Below are 19019 nucleotides of genomic sequence, written 5' to 3'. Positions count from 1 at the left end.
GGAGATCTGATGCAAGATGTCTTAACTTTGATTAAAAGAAAAAGAATGTTTAGGTTACAGAGCATAAGTAGTTTTGAATTTCACTGCTTTCGGTCAAAGGAAGGGGAAGAGATTTGGATTCAGTACGGTAGAAGGACTTACTGTTCTTTCCAACACTGGACGAAGAATCTGTATTAATAAAGTGTCTAGTTTTAAAACAAGTGATGTTTGAGTCCAAAGAAATTGTGTGGGACTTCATCTTTAAAGCTTATTTAATCAACTCCTTATTTAGCAGACTCCTCAGACTGTATTCCCCTACCCACTGAAAAAAAAAAAAGTAAGGTTAGGGCCATCTTTACTATTGAAATAAAATCTTTTCTTCTGATTTTTCCTCATACTTAACTTTTTTTTTTTTTAAGTTATATATATCTTCCTTTGTATTTGGAATCCCTCTTTCTTTAAGAGACCCTTTAGATGGAAAATTGTTGATTTTTTTTTTTTGTGATGATTGGTATTTATCAACTGACTTAAACTATGTCCCAGAGCTATACCATAAATGATACCTGTTCAGAAAGGCTGTAATTAGACATTTATATTTTAAAGTTGGTCTTCCTTCACATAATCAGAAAGATTTGTTTTATAGCTAGCTCATGTATTGTGGAACCTGAGTTACTTTCTACTTTCTACGTGGATGTTTTGCCTCTAGTAAAATTTAAGACTTTTTAACTGTAAAACAAAATGGCGAAACGTGTAAACAATGTAAGATTTGAAATGCATGGGCCAGTAAGTTAGCTGGTTGTTCTAGCAATGCACTTTTTCAGATAAATTGGAAAGCACAAGAACAAAGTTATTACTGAATTATTTTCCCTTACTTGTGAAAATGTCTAATTTTCTGTATTCTTTTTGTTTAACACAGGAGTCTGCTCCTAAAACTTCTGGAAGACTCTTTGAAAGCAGTGAAGATGAGCAAGATGATACAGATGATGAGAGATTCAAAATTAAACCCCAGTTTGAAGGCAAAGCTGGTGAAAAAGTGAGTGAATCTATTAATGTGATTTATTTTTTTTCGTAAGACTCCATAACATCACTTCGGAAGTATGTAATACGTAGGTTTGCATTCTTGCTGAATAGAATTTTGACAAACTTAAAATGGAATTCTCTTAAAAAGAGGGAACAGTAGCTGTGGAGAAAATGTGTGTTGGGAAGTGAGGACAGTTCTTTCATCTTGTGATTGTTTTTGACTATGGAGGCATTTCTGGAAAAGGCATTGACATTTAAAGGTTGTTACTATGTTTGTGATTATAACATTGGGGGGCGGAAGTTACTGTATGTTGATGGTTTGTTTTCCAACACTTAATAGGTTTTCATTTTATTTAGCTCTTGAATTTGCAATCACGGTTTGGCACAGATGAAAGATTTCGTATGGATGCTCGATTCCTTGAAAGTGACAGTGAAGAAGAAGGTAAGCTTGTACTTTCTTCCTGGTTAATAATAGTAGTAGAGGTATATAATGGAGCCTTAATTGTGGATGCTTGTAGAAACTCCTTAACCTCTTGTTTTTCTGGTCATTCCTCAAAGTAAACAGCCAAACCGTGCTGTGGCTATATGTATTGTATGTTCATAGTTGTGTTTTCTCAAATATATATGCTGCAAAAGCATTTGTAATAGCTAAATGAAATATTAATTTTGTTTAAAAGTCAACATTTGAAATGATCTTTTTAATACAGGCTGATGCCAGACTGTTCTGCCCATGTTTTTCTTAAGGTAAATGGTGACATAACTAAAATAAACTTTTTGACCTTTACATCCATTTCAGCTGTTGGTTTTGTAGTCATTGTGCTCTCCACTGAGCAGTCATAGAAAGAAAGTTTTTTTTCTTTTGTCCTTTTCATTTTTTCTACTATTTAAAAAAAGAAAAAAAGACTTGTAAAGATTGTTTTTTTTCCCTAACAAATTGTTAACCTGCAGCTCATGGCTCAGAATTTATTTCTGAAATTTAATCTTTTGCCAAGTTCTGCTACTGCCTTTGCTTAAATGATTTTCTGTACAGTCTCTCTCTCTGCCAGAGTTGTTGCACAGTTGTACAAAAAAGGGAACAGGGTAAATAACTGGTCTGATTTTTCACATGAAATAAGTGTCCTTAATACTGCTAATCAAAGACTAGCTGCACAGCAAGGAAGAAAGCCTCTAAGTAGCTTTAAGATAAGGGAAGTGCCCTGTCAATTTGCATGAGCTCTCCTACTGTTGTAATAGTGCTATACATTGAATTTCACAGACTTACTTTGGTCATAGTGGGGAAAATGTACTTATTTATTCATTTATCTTATTACCAGAAACAAATACATTGAAGGCAGATGAGGAGGATGAACTTGCTGCAGAGAAAAAGAAAAATCTGCAAATACTGGGAAGCCTCTTGAATATCGACCTGGAACACGCCAAACCAACTAAAATGGCTACAAATGCTAAGAAATTCAAGTATGAGCCATCTATTATCAGGGAAGAAGGGATTTTAGGAAGGCCTATTTTTTCTCAGTATTACACAACTAAAGTTCCTTTGTTTACTGGGAGGACCTTATGCCGCGTGCATCTGAAGTTAGCTTTTAATTCAGTTTCCAACTTGAGTGTCCCAGTAGATTATGTAACTGGTAATTATCATTGTGGTAAGAAAAAAGTGATCGGATGCCTGCTTAAGGTTTTTCCAACAATCCAGTTGTACAAAATTTACTGTGTATGAGAATTAATATTTTAATAAGTCCTTGCCTGTGTGAGACACTTCTGTTCTTTGTGAAGACAAACTTAAAGGTAGACTTAAGATAGACAAAGAACATGTGAGTTAAGCAGTAGGTCAGTAAGTTAGATCATAACTTCCATAGGAGTTAAGAAGGTAATTGTTCTCTCTGGCCTACTCATGAAAAATGAGTTAGGTATCCTTCTTTCAAGGGATAACATGAATCTTCTTTTGCAGTGGAGATTTTTTCTTTTTATGCTTATCTGTATTTCTGCTTTTGAGAAATGTCTTCATTAGATCAGCAATTTGTTATGTCTGGCAGTGGGCTGAAATGGTGGAAATTAAGAGTTAAGTGTAATGGAGTAATGTGCAATCGGTCAGCTTTTACAGACAGTTGTTATTGGAATTGCATGAATTGACTGCTGGCTGCTAAATATTGTGACTACGGCGCAATCATATTTAGGTCTACGACTGCTTTGTAAATTTTCTTGCATTTTCTAAAGACTAAGCAGAGGGGGAAATAATCTCTACAGCCGCAGAGATAGTTTTAGGAAATACTTATTGCATTGGCGTTTTCTAATACCCAGTTAATGATATAGTGCATACCTACTTAAAAGCAGTTAAGTTGTAAGCATTAATTGAGGAAGAGGAGGGGAAACACGTGGCTATCTTCCTGCCTTGTGATAAGGCAGCATGGGCTTTGCCACACCAGTATAACGGTCAGTCTAAGCATTAGACTGCTCTATCTGGAAGTTCCCCAAAATGTATACATACTGGAAGGTGAACATGCTACTCTGTTCCCTTGAATTATTTGACTTTGTGAAATGTTTGGTACTGGAATACACAGCTACATTGATGTATTTATCTACCAATAGATATCTATTGATATGCCTCCACCTGTTTATCTTTTGAGGAGGTATAAACTTACACTGTATAACACTCAACTTTAAGTGTGTTTTATATAAAATATTACACAATTTGATTAAAAAGTTGATTCTGTTTATAATTTTTCCTGAACCAGACAGGCACAGGCATTTAAAAAGTATCTTCTGGTCAGTTAGATTTTGGATTGGTTTGGAGCTTTTTTGATAAAGAAGTACGTGTAGATCTGAATCTGACTATAGAGGTTTAGGGTAGCTTTCAGTTGACCATTTATAGTGTCTCATGGGTGATTTCTTGCTGTTTTTTTTCCCCATTCTATTATTATAGGGATATTAATGCTCTCCGCTATGATCCCACAAGGCAGGACCATGCGGTTTTTGAAAGGAAACCCAATGCTACAGAAAAAGAGAGGTAATAGTACAGCTTGGTACCTATCCTTGTAATGTTTCTTTCCCTGGCAGGCTGGTTTTCAAAAACAGCAAAAAACTGAGTTTGAAACTACACATACTGCCCTGTTTTTTCCTTAATTCTCACTGTTATTGCTGAAATAAGGATTGTGGCCAATAAAAACACTAAGTAACATAATACTTGCTAGTCTGCCTACTCCCTGCGTGCTATTTTCTGTCCTCCTTTCTCACCTTCAGGCTTTCCTCTGCTTCAAGTTATGGACTTTGAGACTTTTAAATCTGCGGGGAAAAAGCATTATCTGTTAACATCTGATTTGCCAGAAAAGAAATCTGTCCCAAATATCATAGTATTTAGATCAGATACTGTCATGTATTAAATGACGAGTCAGCATTTCATTCATTATGAAGTAGAGGTGTTGCTGCCTTTTCATGCATTCAAACCTGAGGCACTTCCCTGCTGCTCACCCTCAAAAGGTGGGCAAATTGTATAAGGTGGAAAGAAAGGGGTTAAAAGTTTGAACCCAAATGACAGTCATGCTGTCCTATAAACCTTGGAATATCCTGTTGCCAGAACTTGGAATTGCTAAGAAAGAGGAGGAAAAAAAAAAAAAGTAGTTAAGTGATCTACCTATTAATGTGCTCAGATAAGCAGCCTTGCTATTAATTGCTATTACTACTATAATTGCTGTTATTTCTGAAGTTCTTGGGGAACCTTTCTTTTAAAAACATGCGTGCTGTTTCATTGTCTTTTAACAATCTGATTTCAGTAAAGCTAAGAGAAAGAAGAAGAGGGAGGAGAGTGAGAAACTGCCTGAAGTGTCTAAAGAAATCTATTACGATATTGCTGTTGATTTAAAAGAGTTGTTTGGATCTTCAAAGAGCAAACAAGAAAAAAGAGAAGAAATACCCTGGGACAAAGATGATGTGGAGGAATCCACCCCACATGACAGACTGGGACCTGATGTTGGGAGTAACACAGCTCAGAATTCTGGTGGTTTCAAGTTTTCTTTCTTTGGTGACATGGATCAGTCACACGTAAAAGAAGGTAATAGCAGAATATGCATAATAATACATTTTTGTACAAGTTGATTATGTCAGATACAGGAGTTACATAGCATGTTTTAGGTTCAGAAACCAGAGAGTTTTCAGAGGCTAAAGTCAGTAATTTTGCAAAATCATTATGGTCTTCTTTTATACTTGCCAAGATCTTTGTAGTTTAATCCCAATTAATCATGCTTGCATCCCAGGATTTTTTTTAAGGAATAGTGTCAAGAGATAACGTTTTGAGAAGGAAATACTATTTAATTATTTTTTGAACAGTGATGGAAAAAGTTGTCATCCACTGAATTTCTCAAATAGATGAGGAAAAAAATATAGTACACAAGTCAAATCAGAATTCATATAAAACAACAAGATTGTGTAAATAAAATATCCCTTAATTAAGGGAGTATTATGAGCAAAGAAGTTCTTAGAGTTGACCCCAAGATCCATGAACAGTTTAATATGTGCTTAACTGTATCGTAACTTTAGAAATTTGAAACTGAATGATGTGATTATTGGGGTATTATTGAGGTAAAGACAAAAAAGCATCCCAGTGTAAGGAAAATCGAATGTTATGTGATGAAGATTAGAAAAAAATGGTGTTGAATCCCTTCGTAAGAAGTACTGTAGGAAAAGAGACTGTGTGAAGTTAACTGACATACAAAACAAAACAAAAAAATCAGTAATGCTGACTTCAAAAATAGGTTAAATTCAGTAATACGGGTTTCAGTATAGCAATGTGTGAGCTCACTAGAACAATGTGGAAAATATCTGAGAGGAGATGTAGTCTGTAGTTCACAAACTTCTTAGCATTGAGAACCATACTTGAACACTGTGTCTTAGTTATGTAAGTCATTTGTTATGAATAATTATGAATAATTATTGGCTTATATTGCATAAAAATCCTATTCACGGATTGCAGGACCACTGTGCTAGCTGCTGAGTTGATACAAAGCAAAAAGATAGGTGTGACCCTATTGTACATACCTGGGTTGCTACAATAATTTTTGTGATTTTTGTTTAACCCGACTTTTGTTTAACACCCCCCCCCCCCCCCCCGTTGTCTAGTGACTTATGGGTTTGGAAATGGCTTTATATTGCCTGAGAGAGGCGGTATAAGGAAGAGCTGTCTTCTCTACTCTGGCCTAATGAGTCTTGCACAGATACTGTGCTTATACACTAAAAGAAGAGGGTACCCCTAACCTTAGTTCTTTTGGGAAGAGGGAAGCAGTAATAGCTCAGGTGCGTATGTAAGTTACCATGTCTAAACTGAACTTGTGGCAACTCCCTGTCTACGTTAATAGGCAAGAACACGTACGTGAATATAACAGCGTGATTGAATACACAGAAAGAATAAGCTAAGGCATTGTGAGCCTCGTAATAAAGGAACTTTGTAAGATAGCTCACAGTGAAAGGAAGCTTATATTCCATCTTATACAAGGTAAAAATATGAACAGACACAATTACTCCCAACTCAGTTAATAATAATTGTTTGGTTAGAGTGACTTGATCAGAGCCATGGGCCCTAACAGTGAGCTTCAAAAGGACTTGGTGCACTTCTTCCCTATGCTGTGTTAATACTACTTGTGTGTTTAGAGGATGAATTACTAACATTAGAGAGAGCAAACTACGTTCATACCTGTCCAAAGAACCATAGAAGAATCTGTGAAGAGAGGTTTTTGTCCTGCACAAATCTGTCGTTTCCAATGTAACTATTTCACTCTTAAGTAGATTTTTTTTACTGGCGAGGAGGTGAGTAATCTGACTTCTGTTGTGCTGCTACTGCAGAGCCCTACGTACTTGAAACAATAAAACCTGTAAAAGTCAGCTGGCAAGAAGATCCACGTTTCCAAGACAGCAGCTCTGAGGATGATGATGAACCAGAAGTAACAGAAAGTGAAAGGGACAAAGAAATGCAAGTTCTGTTCTTATTTGTTTTCTTGGTAGTAGATGATGCTATGAGAATTTTAATACCATCAGTCCATCCAGTCATGGAAAACTAGTATCTTCATTGTGCATTTTTTTTTTTAGGGAAATCATTCCTTACTGCACAGAACATAATATTCAAAAATTCTGCTATCAGATTTGAAGTTGAATGTAAAAGCTGAGTTTCTGGGTTGGTGCATGAGAACTTAATTGGGTAGTAGTTTTGGCCAAAAGTCAAATACACGCCAAGTGTTCTTGCACATTTCTTTATAGAAGGCTGTATTTGGTTGTTGTGGAGTAATGCTACACTTCAATGCATGCTATTTCTGTGAAGTATTGCAGCTTTAATTTGTGTTAATGGAATTTGAGACTAACTATTATGACACTGAAATTTCTTTGTATTTTTCTAGGTTTTCCTCTTTACCGCAGGCAGTAAGTGCTAGGTTTTTCTTCTTCTCCAAAGATGATGAACGATTAAAAGGTATAATGGGGTTTATTCATATTCACCCTTACAATTTCTCTACTGAAACTTTACAAGAAAAAAAATGTTGCCTCGTTATTAATGTTAGTTAAAACATAATTGAGATGATTAAGGCAGGGAAAAAAATTGTGGATTTCTGTTGCTACTTGTGAATATGGACTGTGGTAGTGCATCCCAACAGAAAGCACAGTTCTGATCCAACAAATACTGAACTCTTGCCTAAACTGCCCTCTTATTTTCAGATCGTTACCTAATTTGTTGCTGGTCTTTTAGAGCTTATAAATAGCTCGATAAGTTATCTAAACATGAAGTGTATGTAAAAGTTGTTGTGTAGCTAAGATAGTTATTGTACTGTTATCTTCCAGCCTAAGAATCTGATTTACAATGCTTGTTAAAATCAAGCTCTGAATCTGTAACAGGCATAAATTTTTTTGATAGGCATGGAATCATGCTGATGAGCTTTTAATGAAACAGATACTGATTGACTGCAATTACAGCATAATAAAGAAAACTGCTGCTGCCTTTAATTTTTCTCTAGTATACCAGGCTGTAATGTATAACACGTTTTGTTTCAACTGACTGTGTTGTAGGGGTAAGGGTGGAGTACGTGGAAGACAACAGGCCTTCTGACTTTATTACTATTTTGCACATGAAACTTACAAAGGACACCATATTCAGATGTTTTTAACTACATTAATTTGTTCTTTGTTCTGTGCAGAGGGCCCCAAGTTATTCTGTAGATCAGTTAACCTCAGTGAAGAAAAAGATAGTTGGGAAGACAGACGTAGATTATTGCTTGAGGTGAGTATTTTAACATCTGCTACTTGATAAATAGCTGAAAGCTCAGTGTGAGGAGGGAATGGGGCTGCTTATCTGTTTAATTTGCATTAAAAGTGAATCTGGGAATTTCAGAAGGGCTTGAAACTTTACCGTTACAAGGAAACTACAAATTTTTAACATAGCAGTGTGTGTAACTTCATGTTGTGTTGTCCGGTTTGGTAAATTATTGAATGTCTGTATTGCACAGGGCCAGCTACATTAGTGCATGGAAAAAACACATGTTTGAGACAAAGAGGTGAATTGAGAAACTTCTCATAATATTGTGTTAAAATTTAAATATTTTCAGGAATGCCGGAAGAAACATAAGGATGCAAGAAGGAAAGTGAAAACAAAACAATAAGTCTTTGTTTCATGTTTCTTCTTTGAAAGAGACATTTTTCTTCAACTTCTTCAAAATTCTAGTGTTTCAAAGATCTAACAAGAAACAATACTGGAAAAGACTGTTAAACTTTGTTTCTAAATAGCTACATATTTATTATGTCAATGTTTGTAACAAGTTGGGTGTGTTTTTTTTCTATACGGTTTAAAGGAGACTTGCTTCTTTGCATATTTTTGGGAATTTGATCATTGAACAAAGAAAACAGTGGATTATTTTCTTGTGTTCTCATGCCCCCTTGCTGTATGCTGTTGATGAAGAACAGGTAGTACCACACCTTTAAGACTATACAACCTGTATTCAGCTGAATGTAACAGAGATCCTGTTTGAGATTTCTTTTACAAATTCTTGGAATGCTTCATTTTCAGAGTAAAAGTTTACCAGAAGCTTATGAAAATATGTATATAAGTGGGAAGACTTACGAAATGGGTAGATTTGTATTTCTTCACAGAGCTGATTTTTATACTTTTTAATTGAATATATATATATAAATAAATATTAAGGACAAATGTTGCTGGTGTTGTATGCTTGTTGAATATTTTACATATAAGGATGTATTCTTCCGTCCATTTAGCATGTATGCGGCAGAGGGTCATGACAACATCAGAATACAGAGTGTTATGAAAGTATTGGCTCTTGGCTAATTAACTTAGAGGCTACAGCATGTTTCAGCATGTATGTGATCTGCCTGGAGAAAGTCACTTGGTTTAAAGTGCTGTTCAATGATGGAAGATTGATCAGTCCTCTGTAGAATGTAAGAAGGGTCAATCCCCCTTAGAATGGTGAACAATAGCAGTGTTAGGGTTAAATGAAGATCCCAATCAGTTTATTCTTTGTGGGAGACAAGAGGCAAAGAGATATAGCCAGTTAAGGTGCTCAGAAAGCATTCTCAGGTGTGCCTTAGGATGCCTGAGCAGAAACATCCTTACTTACAAAAGTAAGTCAGAACAAAGTATCTAAGAGCTGTGACAGACAGAAAAAGAGTAATTTCCAGCCAAGGAAACACTGTGCACTGAAATTGTGATGGGATAAAATATTTCGGGATGTGTTTTCAAGGATGTGTGAAAGAAGTAACTGAGAATGGTGGTCTACAAATAAGGCTCAAGCGAGGTTCCATGACTAGCATTTATTTGTAAAATAATCAACTATTCCTTTTTGCTTTCCTGTAGTCCTTTTGGATCTCATGACAAATATATATGCACAAAGAAGTACGAAGTCTTGTTGAATGACAGCCAAACTGTTTCTACTACTAGCAAAAAAAAAAGTTGGTTTTGTTGACATTTATGCTGTTTTGGTAGCAAACAGTGCAAGTGGACATTTTGTTTCTGTTAAATTTACTGTAAAATCTAACGGATATAAATGCCCCCCTTTTCTAGTGCTCTTAGAAGCCATCTCTCTCAAGGTGGGAAACACAGTATCAGTAAACTGTAGTGCCAGAGACATGATCATCACAAGGAAATAGCTTTAAACACATTTCTCAAGTAGAGACTGATCAATTTGTGATCAAATGATCTGTGAAAGGGAGTCTATAACTGCAGTATGTACGTTTTGTAGTGGTTCCCACTGTCTCTAGTTCATTTTCTTGCCTTGATTTTTTTAAAACAGTGTATTGTGCATTGCTGCAGAGCATGATGCCAGAATACTTGTTCATATAGGGTACAAGTTGTTGCATACATCACCTTGTCTTGTATCCCTGGTTGAAAACAGTCTGCTAGCAGTAAGTTTTAAGTAATAATACAAACGCTTTCATGATTGTGGTTCGATAGGATATTGTACTTGACTAAGTCATTTCCAGTTAGGGGCTTGTAGGACTTGACTCCCTTATAATAAAAGATTGGTGCAACTTCTTGTAAAACTGTTGCAACACTTAACCTTCAACCTGCCAGGATTCAGCACTTGAAACAAGGTGTTTTTTTTTATCCTTGGGCTCTTCCTGTTCTGAGGAATAATAAGATTGCTGTTTGTGAGGCCTCACATTAGAAAATGAAGAGAATAGCTGGCTACCTCTGGGTTTAAATAGCAAGTCAGTGACTAGGAAACACACTACTGAGATAAGAAAGCTGAAAGCAGTCTCATCTTGAAAGACAAGTTACAGGACAGAAGATCAAAAAGCAAATCTCAGAGTACTGAGTAGATGGAGGAAAAAAAAAGTATTTTTCCAAAGTCCTGTGTTCTGCATGTGTTTTTGTTTTCTTGTTTTGTTTTGTAATTTACTTCCCTATGCCTTCTGAAGCTTATCTGATTTGTTTTATTCCAGTCTTTCTTTCTGTCCTTAGAATTCATTTTTACATTGTATACATCTGTTTGTTTTCAGTATTCTAAAGAAATTTCTTTACTTTCACATTCTTTTGCAAACATAAAAATGGAGTTTCATCTCATGGCTGTCAAAGATGAAGCCTGTTTTCTGTAAACTTTATTTTCTTTTAAGTACCACGGTCTGTTATGCTGCTTTGTGAACAAAGTTGTTCAGTTGAACTATTTTGTGTGGCACATGATCCTTTTTCTTCCTGAGGCTCAGAGGTCTTCTGAGTGGTAATAAATGCCACATTTTGCAGAACACTGCCTTACTACGTCTGTACAACGCTGTTTTCTCCCTAGTGGGAATTCAGCGTTCCAGGTCTAGTGCACTGCTTTCCTAACTGTGATCCAGGGCTTCACAGTTGTTAACTACTAGGCATAGAGCACCTTAGTATGAGAAGACCTAATGACATCCTATTTACAGCCTTGTATGGTTTCAATTAAGGCTAATCTTTTGGGGCCACTTTGATAGGCATAAAGAAATAAATATATCAAAGCCTGAGGTGAGCAAAGGAATAAAAATGCTGGGCACCTGCCATCAGCCCTTCTGGCTTGGTATGATCTGTACAGCTGCAAGTTTGAACCTGCTTGTGTTGTCATGTAGGACAGCTGGAGAAGGTGAAGGAGCACCAAGTTCCCTTTGGCCTTTACCATACCAAGGAGCACTCCTTTCTGTTTGTACCAGTTTGCCAGGAGAGAATACGTTATGCAGTAGCTTAATGGAAAATCCTCTTCCTAGTTAACATCTGCTTCTGTGTGGATCAGCACTGATGTTTACACAAAATGGCTGACTTGCTTTTCTAGCAATCATTGCTTTCCTGGAATCTTCTTACTCGGATTGCTCAGGTCGTTGGAATGGTTTAAGAATGAAGATTGCGGGACCTAATCACTTTAAGGCATTTCTTTGGCCAATTTAATAAAGCTTTTAGTAAAGAATTTTTATGTATTTACAAGATAAAGGTAACAAATTTTAACAGTTTAAAAGATATTTTTTTTTCTTAGTAATTTGTCTCAGTCGTCTGTCTTATTTGAGGATATTTCAGATGTGGTTGTTCAGTAGCTTTGTTCAGTCTTCCATTTCATCCCTTTTGTCTTCTGACGTCTTCCCTTTTGTGGCAGTTCTAGGGTTTCACCCGTGGTGTTGAAAAGTCACCTGTTTGGAATATTGTTATTTAGTTACGCTACTGGCTTGATATTCTGAAAATATGAAACAGTTCAATGGAAAAACCTGTTATGTCAACAGCAGCAACACCTCAGTACTGCATACTGTAAATTTCCAATGTATTTACGCTGTACGCTAGATAGAATACTGCGTTTTTCCAGACGGTGGCATCAGTTATACAAGTTTTTGCATTGCAACTGTAGTGTTGCAGACAGAAACCAGATGGCAAAGCAGTAGCAAGCAGACTGGTGCACAGTCCCGGGAACGAGATGGGTGGGGAAAATGAAGGAAACGACACGATGTTACGCATCAGCCCGTTCGGTCTTCCTTTGTCGTGCGTTTTTCTTTTTTGACAGAGCTACCTTTATTGATCTTTTAGCATCTGCTTAGCCTTGTGTTGGCTACTCTGAAACATGGGAATGTCATCATCTGCGGGTTCTGCTGCATGTATTTCAGGGTAGTCAATTCTACACTGTTGCAGTCTGCTCGCACCATTTTGTAGGTAAAGCAGCATGTCTGTCCTTTAGCAAACTGTACGTAACTAGCTCTGCACGTGTACAAGCTAAGGAACTAACGTGTTTAGATTGACAATTTTATTTTTCTGGACTAGAGTTAATATGTATCAGCTGTCCAATACTAAATATATCAGAGCCTAGAAGATGCCCGTACCTCCTTCCCTGCTATTTGCTTGTTCCAGCTGTTAAATTGATAGCATGTTCTGTCAGCTTGCAGCCCTTGTGGTGTAGGGGGAGGGGACAGAATACTGCGATTAAAACAAGGAGGAAAAATGGGACCAATTGCTTCCTGAAGACAAAAAAACAGCTGTTATGTAATAGTTGGCTGTTTTTCTTCTCCTCCCCCACCTAATGTCACTCTTCCATATACATGCTCTCTCCTCATCCCTAGACAGCCTTATGTATGAAGCACGTTTGAAAAATGATTTGAGCAGCAGAACATTTTAGGAACTGTGGAAGCTATCACTAAGCGTCTCTTTGCTGGAGGCAGGTGCTGTTTTAAGCCAGCGTTTCACTTGTGCAGGTTTATTATCTTCCATTTTGTATAATACAAAAATAGGTTGGTTAGTTCAGGAGTGACATTCTTCCTAAAGGTCTGAGGAGTCTAAGAACATGATGGTGCTATGTTTGTAAGGCTAGCTAGCTGTAATCCAGCTGGACTGGGTACAATAGTACTCAAATAGTATCACAGAGTTCACTGTGGGTTAGCTGGCTGAACAAGTGTCCTGGGTTCTCAACAGGCTTCTAAAACTTGAAGCACTGAAATCTGGCAGTAGCCTGGCTGCCATAGTCACTTCGCTGCAATGTAGCACAGTATAATTTTACGGTGTGACTACACAGTGAGAGTACCATTCAAATCATGAGGACACAAATTCTTGAGGGCTTGGTCATGCTACTGAGCTATTTAAATTCTTGTATATTCATGTAGTCAGCACAATAGCTGAATGAAACAGCAAGTAGCTTTATTTCCTTGGAAACAGAAGGGTAAAATGCATTGGTGTAAGACTCCAGTGAAAAACTGTTCTTGGAGCATGCTGCTGACTAATGATTTGCATGCTGATGGTTAGTACAGAGCAGCTGTTAGGTAGCTGGGCTTTAATTGTAATGGTGATGTTCTGTGTGCAACCTTGAAAAGACAAAACTCTTATCCAACTGCTTCTGTTCCGATGACATATTTAAAGGAACAGATATTTGTCAAAAGAGATACAGTAATGAGTATTTGCATGTTGTTATCCTGTGTCCGGTGCAAATAATGGGGTAAATCTTAACCGTGAAAACAGGTTAAGGCAATTCAGTTTAAGATGCACCATCAATTTCCATGATTCATCTGAGAAGCAGTAATTCTGTGTAACTTGTTCTCTTTTGTTTCTGTCCAAGTCAGGTAAGTGTTGAAACCCTTTAATGGAACAATGCCTTTAAAAAAAAAAAAAAAAAAGTAAAAAGCATACATGCACACAAATAAAACAGACATTTTTTATGATGGCAGTTTAGCCTGCTCTCTGAAAAACTGTTGGTGTTGCAGCGATTGTCTTAGAAGCATTGCCTTCATGTCTTACTTGTGAGATATTCCTTAACAAAACGAAGAATTATTGTTTGATTTGCTTGCACATTAATATATTTGCCCTGGAGAAAGACAATCTTAGACTCAAATGTAGCAGTCTTTTACAAATTCCGAAATATTCCTGCCAGGAGGTTTTGACTTTACTCTTACTAGAAACCATGTGCGTTCTGCATACAAAGATGTCTGAAGTCTCAGTGTAGATAACTGTAGGTAGAAGGTCCTTGATTTAAACACCTGATTGTGGAAATGATATACTCTACTAGGGAATTGCTACAGCAAGGTTAGTATATTAAAACTGTGTTTACTCATTTAAATGCAGTTTAATGAGAGCAAGTGTAGAGTCCTGCACCTGGGAAGGAACAACCGGACATATCAGTACAGGCTGGAGGACGACCTGCTGGAGAGGAACTCTGAGGAGAAGGACCTGGGGGTCCTGGTGGACGACAGGTTGGCCATGAGCCAGCAGTGTGCCCTGGTGGCCAAGAGGGCCAGTGGGATCCTGGCGTGCATTAAAAGGAGTGTGGCCAGCAGGTCAAGGGAGGTGATCCTCCCCCTCTAGTCTGCCCTGGTCAGGCCTCACCTGGAGCACTGTGTCCAGTTCTGGGCTCCCCGGTACAAAAAAGACAGGGATCTCCTGGAAAGAGTCCAGCGGAGGGCCACAAAGATGATACGGGGCCTGGAGCATCTTCCCTACGAGGAAAGGCTGAGAGACCTGGGTCTGTTCAGCCTGGAGAAAAGACTGAGAGGGGATCTTATCAATGTTTATAAATATTTGAGGTGTGGGAGACAGAGGGATTTGGCCAACCTCTTTTCAGTGGTTTGTGGGGACAGAACAAGGGGTAATGGCCACGAGATAGAGGACAGGAAGTTCCGCACCAACATGCGAAAGAACTTCTTCACGGTGAGGGTGACGGAGCACTGGAACAGGCTGCCCAGGGAGGTTGTGGAGTCTCCTTCTCTGGAGATATTCAAGGCCTGTCTGGACACGTACCTGGGCAGCCTGCTCTAGGGATCCTGCTTTGGCAGGGGGACTGGACTCGATGATCTCTCGAGGTCCTTTCCAACCCCTACAATTCTGTGATTCTGTGATTATATCGAGAAACTTTTGACGTGTTAGCTAATTTGTTTTACAGTATTTGATTGTCTTAAAAATATTATCGAGGAAAAAGTATGAAAGCACAACCTAAAATCTAAACTGGACAACAAGACTTCAGGAACTCAGTGCACTTTGTAGTGTGTTACAAGCTTAGGGGAGTTGTGGAGCGAGAGAAGAGCAGCTCTCTGAGGTGCTGGGTGGCAGTTTCATGAGGTGCAGGTATGCTTCACGAGGTGCAGGTATACCCTTGATAGGTTTTTCGGAGGTTTTAAAACCTGTTTGCCATCTACTAGTCGTGGAGAGAGAAAGATCCAGCTCCCTGATTTTTCTTTGTTCTTCGTCCAATTTGCCTGTAAGAGCACCAAGGCGCTAAGCACAAAATGGGCTCCAGGAGAAACAATGATTTATCATTTTGTGGTGTCCAAAAAAGAAAGAAACGAGCAGTCAAAAGTGGGGCTGTGTGGGCTGCTGCTTAGAGCTCATGGTTGTTTCCCGGAGTTTCCTTCCTCTTGCCCTGGCTGCCTTGACCAGGGGCCCCTCCTGGGAGCTGGGCACGGGCCAGTGCAGGCGTCTCTCAGCTGTGCCCCCGGGGCCAGCAGTGGGGCCGTGCCCCGTCTCTGGGACATCCCAGGGTTTAAGCAGCTCGTCCCTCCTCACCCCTCTGCCGGAAGGAGGAACAGCAAGATTCCCTGGGGGATTTAGCTGGGGATGGCAGGTTGAGTGCAGTCGTGCCAAGGTTAAGCGGGCTGGCACAACTGAAAGCACAACTTGCTGGCGGGTAGATGGCACCAAATGATTTACATCTGAGGAAAGAAGCCAAAGGATTTTCTACCAACCCACGATGCCTTCAGAGGAGTCTGTGTTCCCTGGCATGGAAAGTTCTGTAACTTCCCAAACATACCACGTGCATTCTCCTCTTCTATATATATTTGCAGCTTGCATTTTCTGTTAGCGGTTATGATCCAATGCAGCTACAGCACGAGATAATAAACCTTTCGTGTACAACCTCCATCCCTGTCAAACAAGGAGTTCATACTTCAAGTTTTTCAATATTCCTTTGTTTTTCCCAGTGAAGCTTAATTTTCCCAAGTTTTTAAAAGCGATATTTACAGTGTTTGAAACATCTGTACTGAGAATTGTAACTTTTTTCACCATCAGTTTAATTAGAGCATGTGTGGTAAGGGTATTTATGCTTTTCCACTCCTGAGTGGTCATTTCAGTTGTGTATATTTGGATGTAACTTGCGTTTTGTCAAATTATATTCTTTAATAAAACAGGCACATACCCCTACTATCTTTATCTTTCTACCTCAAACATATTGTATTTAACTTCCAGAATATTGAAGAAAATCCAGTCTGAATCTTGTTTTCTGTTTTCATTTTAAGCTTCGCTATGTTACATATAAATGTCATGTTGTTAACTGAATGAAACAGCTGCTTTCTGCAATGATATCCTACGGAGTTCATCTTCCATGGAAAATAATCTGTTTTCTCATTGTGTAAAACATCCTGAAAATGATAATTGTTTATAAAAGGAGAAAGAGGGGCCGGTCCCTTACAAAAAAGTTCTTGAAACATATCGTCAATTAAAAAACAATGTTTTGAGTGGTTCTCTTTAAAGAATAGAGAACAAAGAAAGATGTTACAGGCTTGAAAGGGTTCTTATGTTTCAAAAAAAACAAACATGTTAAGATGACATGCATGAATTGGTTGCTGAGAATATGGAAAGGGGACTCTGAATACATGTCTGGGGCTTGGATTTGTCTGATCAAATCTAGCTTTTTATCCCTGACAGTAATGCCATATAACTGGAAAAAAAAAAGTTTTACATGCTCTGTTTGTTTTTAGTTCTGCTTATATATAAATTAAAAATATTTTCCCCTTAGAAGTATTTTTTTTTTTTTAGCTTTTCAGAGGTGAAACTGGAATGTAAGTTGAACTAAGTAATTTGAATTACGCTAATAATCTGCATTTTCAGTGCAGATGGTATTGCAGGTTGGTAGGGTATTGCTTTAAGCTGAGGTACTTCACAGCTGATAGGGCAGTTCAGAACACGCAAGACTTCCTTAAAGCTAGTGTTTAATTGTATTTGTGTTGCTTGCAGTTTGTACTAACAAATTATAAGCCAGGCCTTTCACAGTGTTATCTGTAAGGAACTACAGGCTAAGGCAATCTTTACATTAGAAATCAGAAAGAGCTGCATGGAGATCATTCTGCAGGAAGTTCTGATGAGGCTAAACGTTGTGCTAACTGCCTAGGTAGGGTATGTAAAGGGGTGGATGTACCCTGCACCAAAATACACTTCTCTGGGAAGAAGCAGACCATGAATACTTTTTCAGAAGGAAACAAGCTCTTGTTGAGTTGGAGATGATTTTCTTGTGTGTGGTGGTATTGTTTTTTGTTTGCTGCTTCTTGTTGGCTTGCTTTGTTTGTTTGTTTGAAGGCAACTGGGGGTTAATTTTTGTATTGAACTGAAGTTAGGCTCCCATTCCTTGGAGGAAATGGCCCTTCCTTTTCACATTTTGTCCTGCCCCCAACCACAGGGCTTTTATCACAACCTAAATGAGAGGGTGTGTCTGTACTGTTTAACTAATCACACTGACATGAAAATAATTGCAGCTTCATTCATGGTGCTCCTTCCACAAGCAGATCCTGGGCTAAGTTATTACAAGCTGTAGTGCAAAGAAATGAAGGTAATGCTACTTGTTCAAAACAGTGGGAAAAATAATTGTTCATACATCTGTCAGAAACAATAACTTCTATACAAAATCCTTATCCAAAACAGAAATAATTGGAGGAAATAGTAATGTGTTTAAGTAAAACACTAATGCAGTCATCAGAGCATGAATTTTAGGCAGTAGACAAATTACTTCTTATATTATTGTTGAAATAACATATTGTTGGCCTCTGTTCTTCAGTTCCATGTTTGTAACTGCATTCTGTCTTCAGAAGTGCATGGTTTCGTACGGGAGTTTGCTGCAGTAATGGCCACCTGACTGCACTGAAGCAGCTGAGGCATGTGCTAGCATTCCTTCCTCTCGACTGTCCTGTGGTTGCAGTATGGAAACAGACCGGTTACATCTAACCACCTCGCTGATTTGCTTTTTGTGTATGTCACCACCCCCTGATTTTTTTTATTTTTTTTTAAACTTTGGAGTTCGAATCACGCTTCATGTACAAACATAACTCCCAGGGAGGTGAAATTCTGGTGGGTATTTTGCACTACACAGAACAGCAAAACTTAGCCTACAAGTAGTATTGTGTTTGCACATGCCATAATTTATTTTGTTACTCTAATGTGGTTTGTTGCAAAAGCCAAAAAGTACATATCTCATGTTTATTTCATGTGAAATTCAGTCCAGTGACAGAGGGGTTATAATATTTCTGGTCAATTGCTTTTGGTTGTTGGAGGAGGGTTTGTTTTCCCTTTTGCCACAAAAGAAACAGGTTTTAGTGTTGGGGACTTAAGTCCCACTTACTGCTGAAACCTGTGTGCAAGGCCTTGCACATTACTGCTTTTCTTCAAGATGACACCTGAAGTTTTAACAATTATACTATTGATGAATGTGAATTACTCAAACATCCTTATTAATTTACTCTAATTATGCCTGGAGGATTTTCTCAGTAGTTTGTCCCATTACTTAGGATTATTCACTTTAATGTAACTCTTAATCAAAGCATACTGAATCCCATGGCCTGCTCAGGGCTGGCTCAAGCATATCAGTTCT

At 38.1% G+C, this 19019-nt stretch overlaps 1 protein-coding gene across 16 annotated transcripts in view; it reads left to right on the top strand.

Moving 5' to 3' along the window:
- Window positions 1-19019, top strand: part of NOL8 (nucleolar protein 8) — a 51247-nt gene that overhangs the window by 7016 nt on the left and 25212 nt on the right. For 11 of the 16 annotated variants that reach the window (XM_083796527.1, XM_083796513.1, XM_083796514.1 and 8 more), the window contains 9 exons: window positions 896-1012; window positions 1357-1441; window positions 2313-2454; window positions 3917-4000; window positions 4764-5041; window positions 6826-6952; window positions 7374-7444; window positions 8163-8245; window positions 14516-18400. In XM_083796527.1, the coding sequence (XP_083652653.1) occupies window positions 896-1012; window positions 1357-1441; window positions 2313-2454; window positions 3917-4000; window positions 4764-5041; window positions 6826-6952; window positions 7374-7444; window positions 8163-8245; window positions 14516-14755 (1227 nt within the window). In that variant the 3' untranslated portion in view covers window positions 14756-18400. Of the gene's footprint in view, window positions 1-895; window positions 1013-1356; window positions 1442-2312; window positions 2455-3916; window positions 4001-4763; window positions 5042-6825; window positions 6953-7373; window positions 7445-8162; window positions 8246-8471; window positions 8502-8570; window positions 9170-14515; window positions 18500-19019 lie in introns of those variants that run through there. The other 5 variants (XM_083796518.1, XM_083796517.1, XM_083796512.1 and 2 more) reach the window with 4 other exon arrangements.

Source organism: Anser anser, assembly GCF_964211835.1.
Source record: "Anser anser genome assembly, chromosome: 12".
NCBI classification, from domain to species: Eukaryota; Metazoa; Chordata; class Aves; order Anseriformes; family Anatidae; genus Anser; species Anser anser.
The sequence above is the reverse complement of the archived record's forward strand: the minus strand, read 5'-3'. Positions and strand labels throughout refer to the sequence as shown.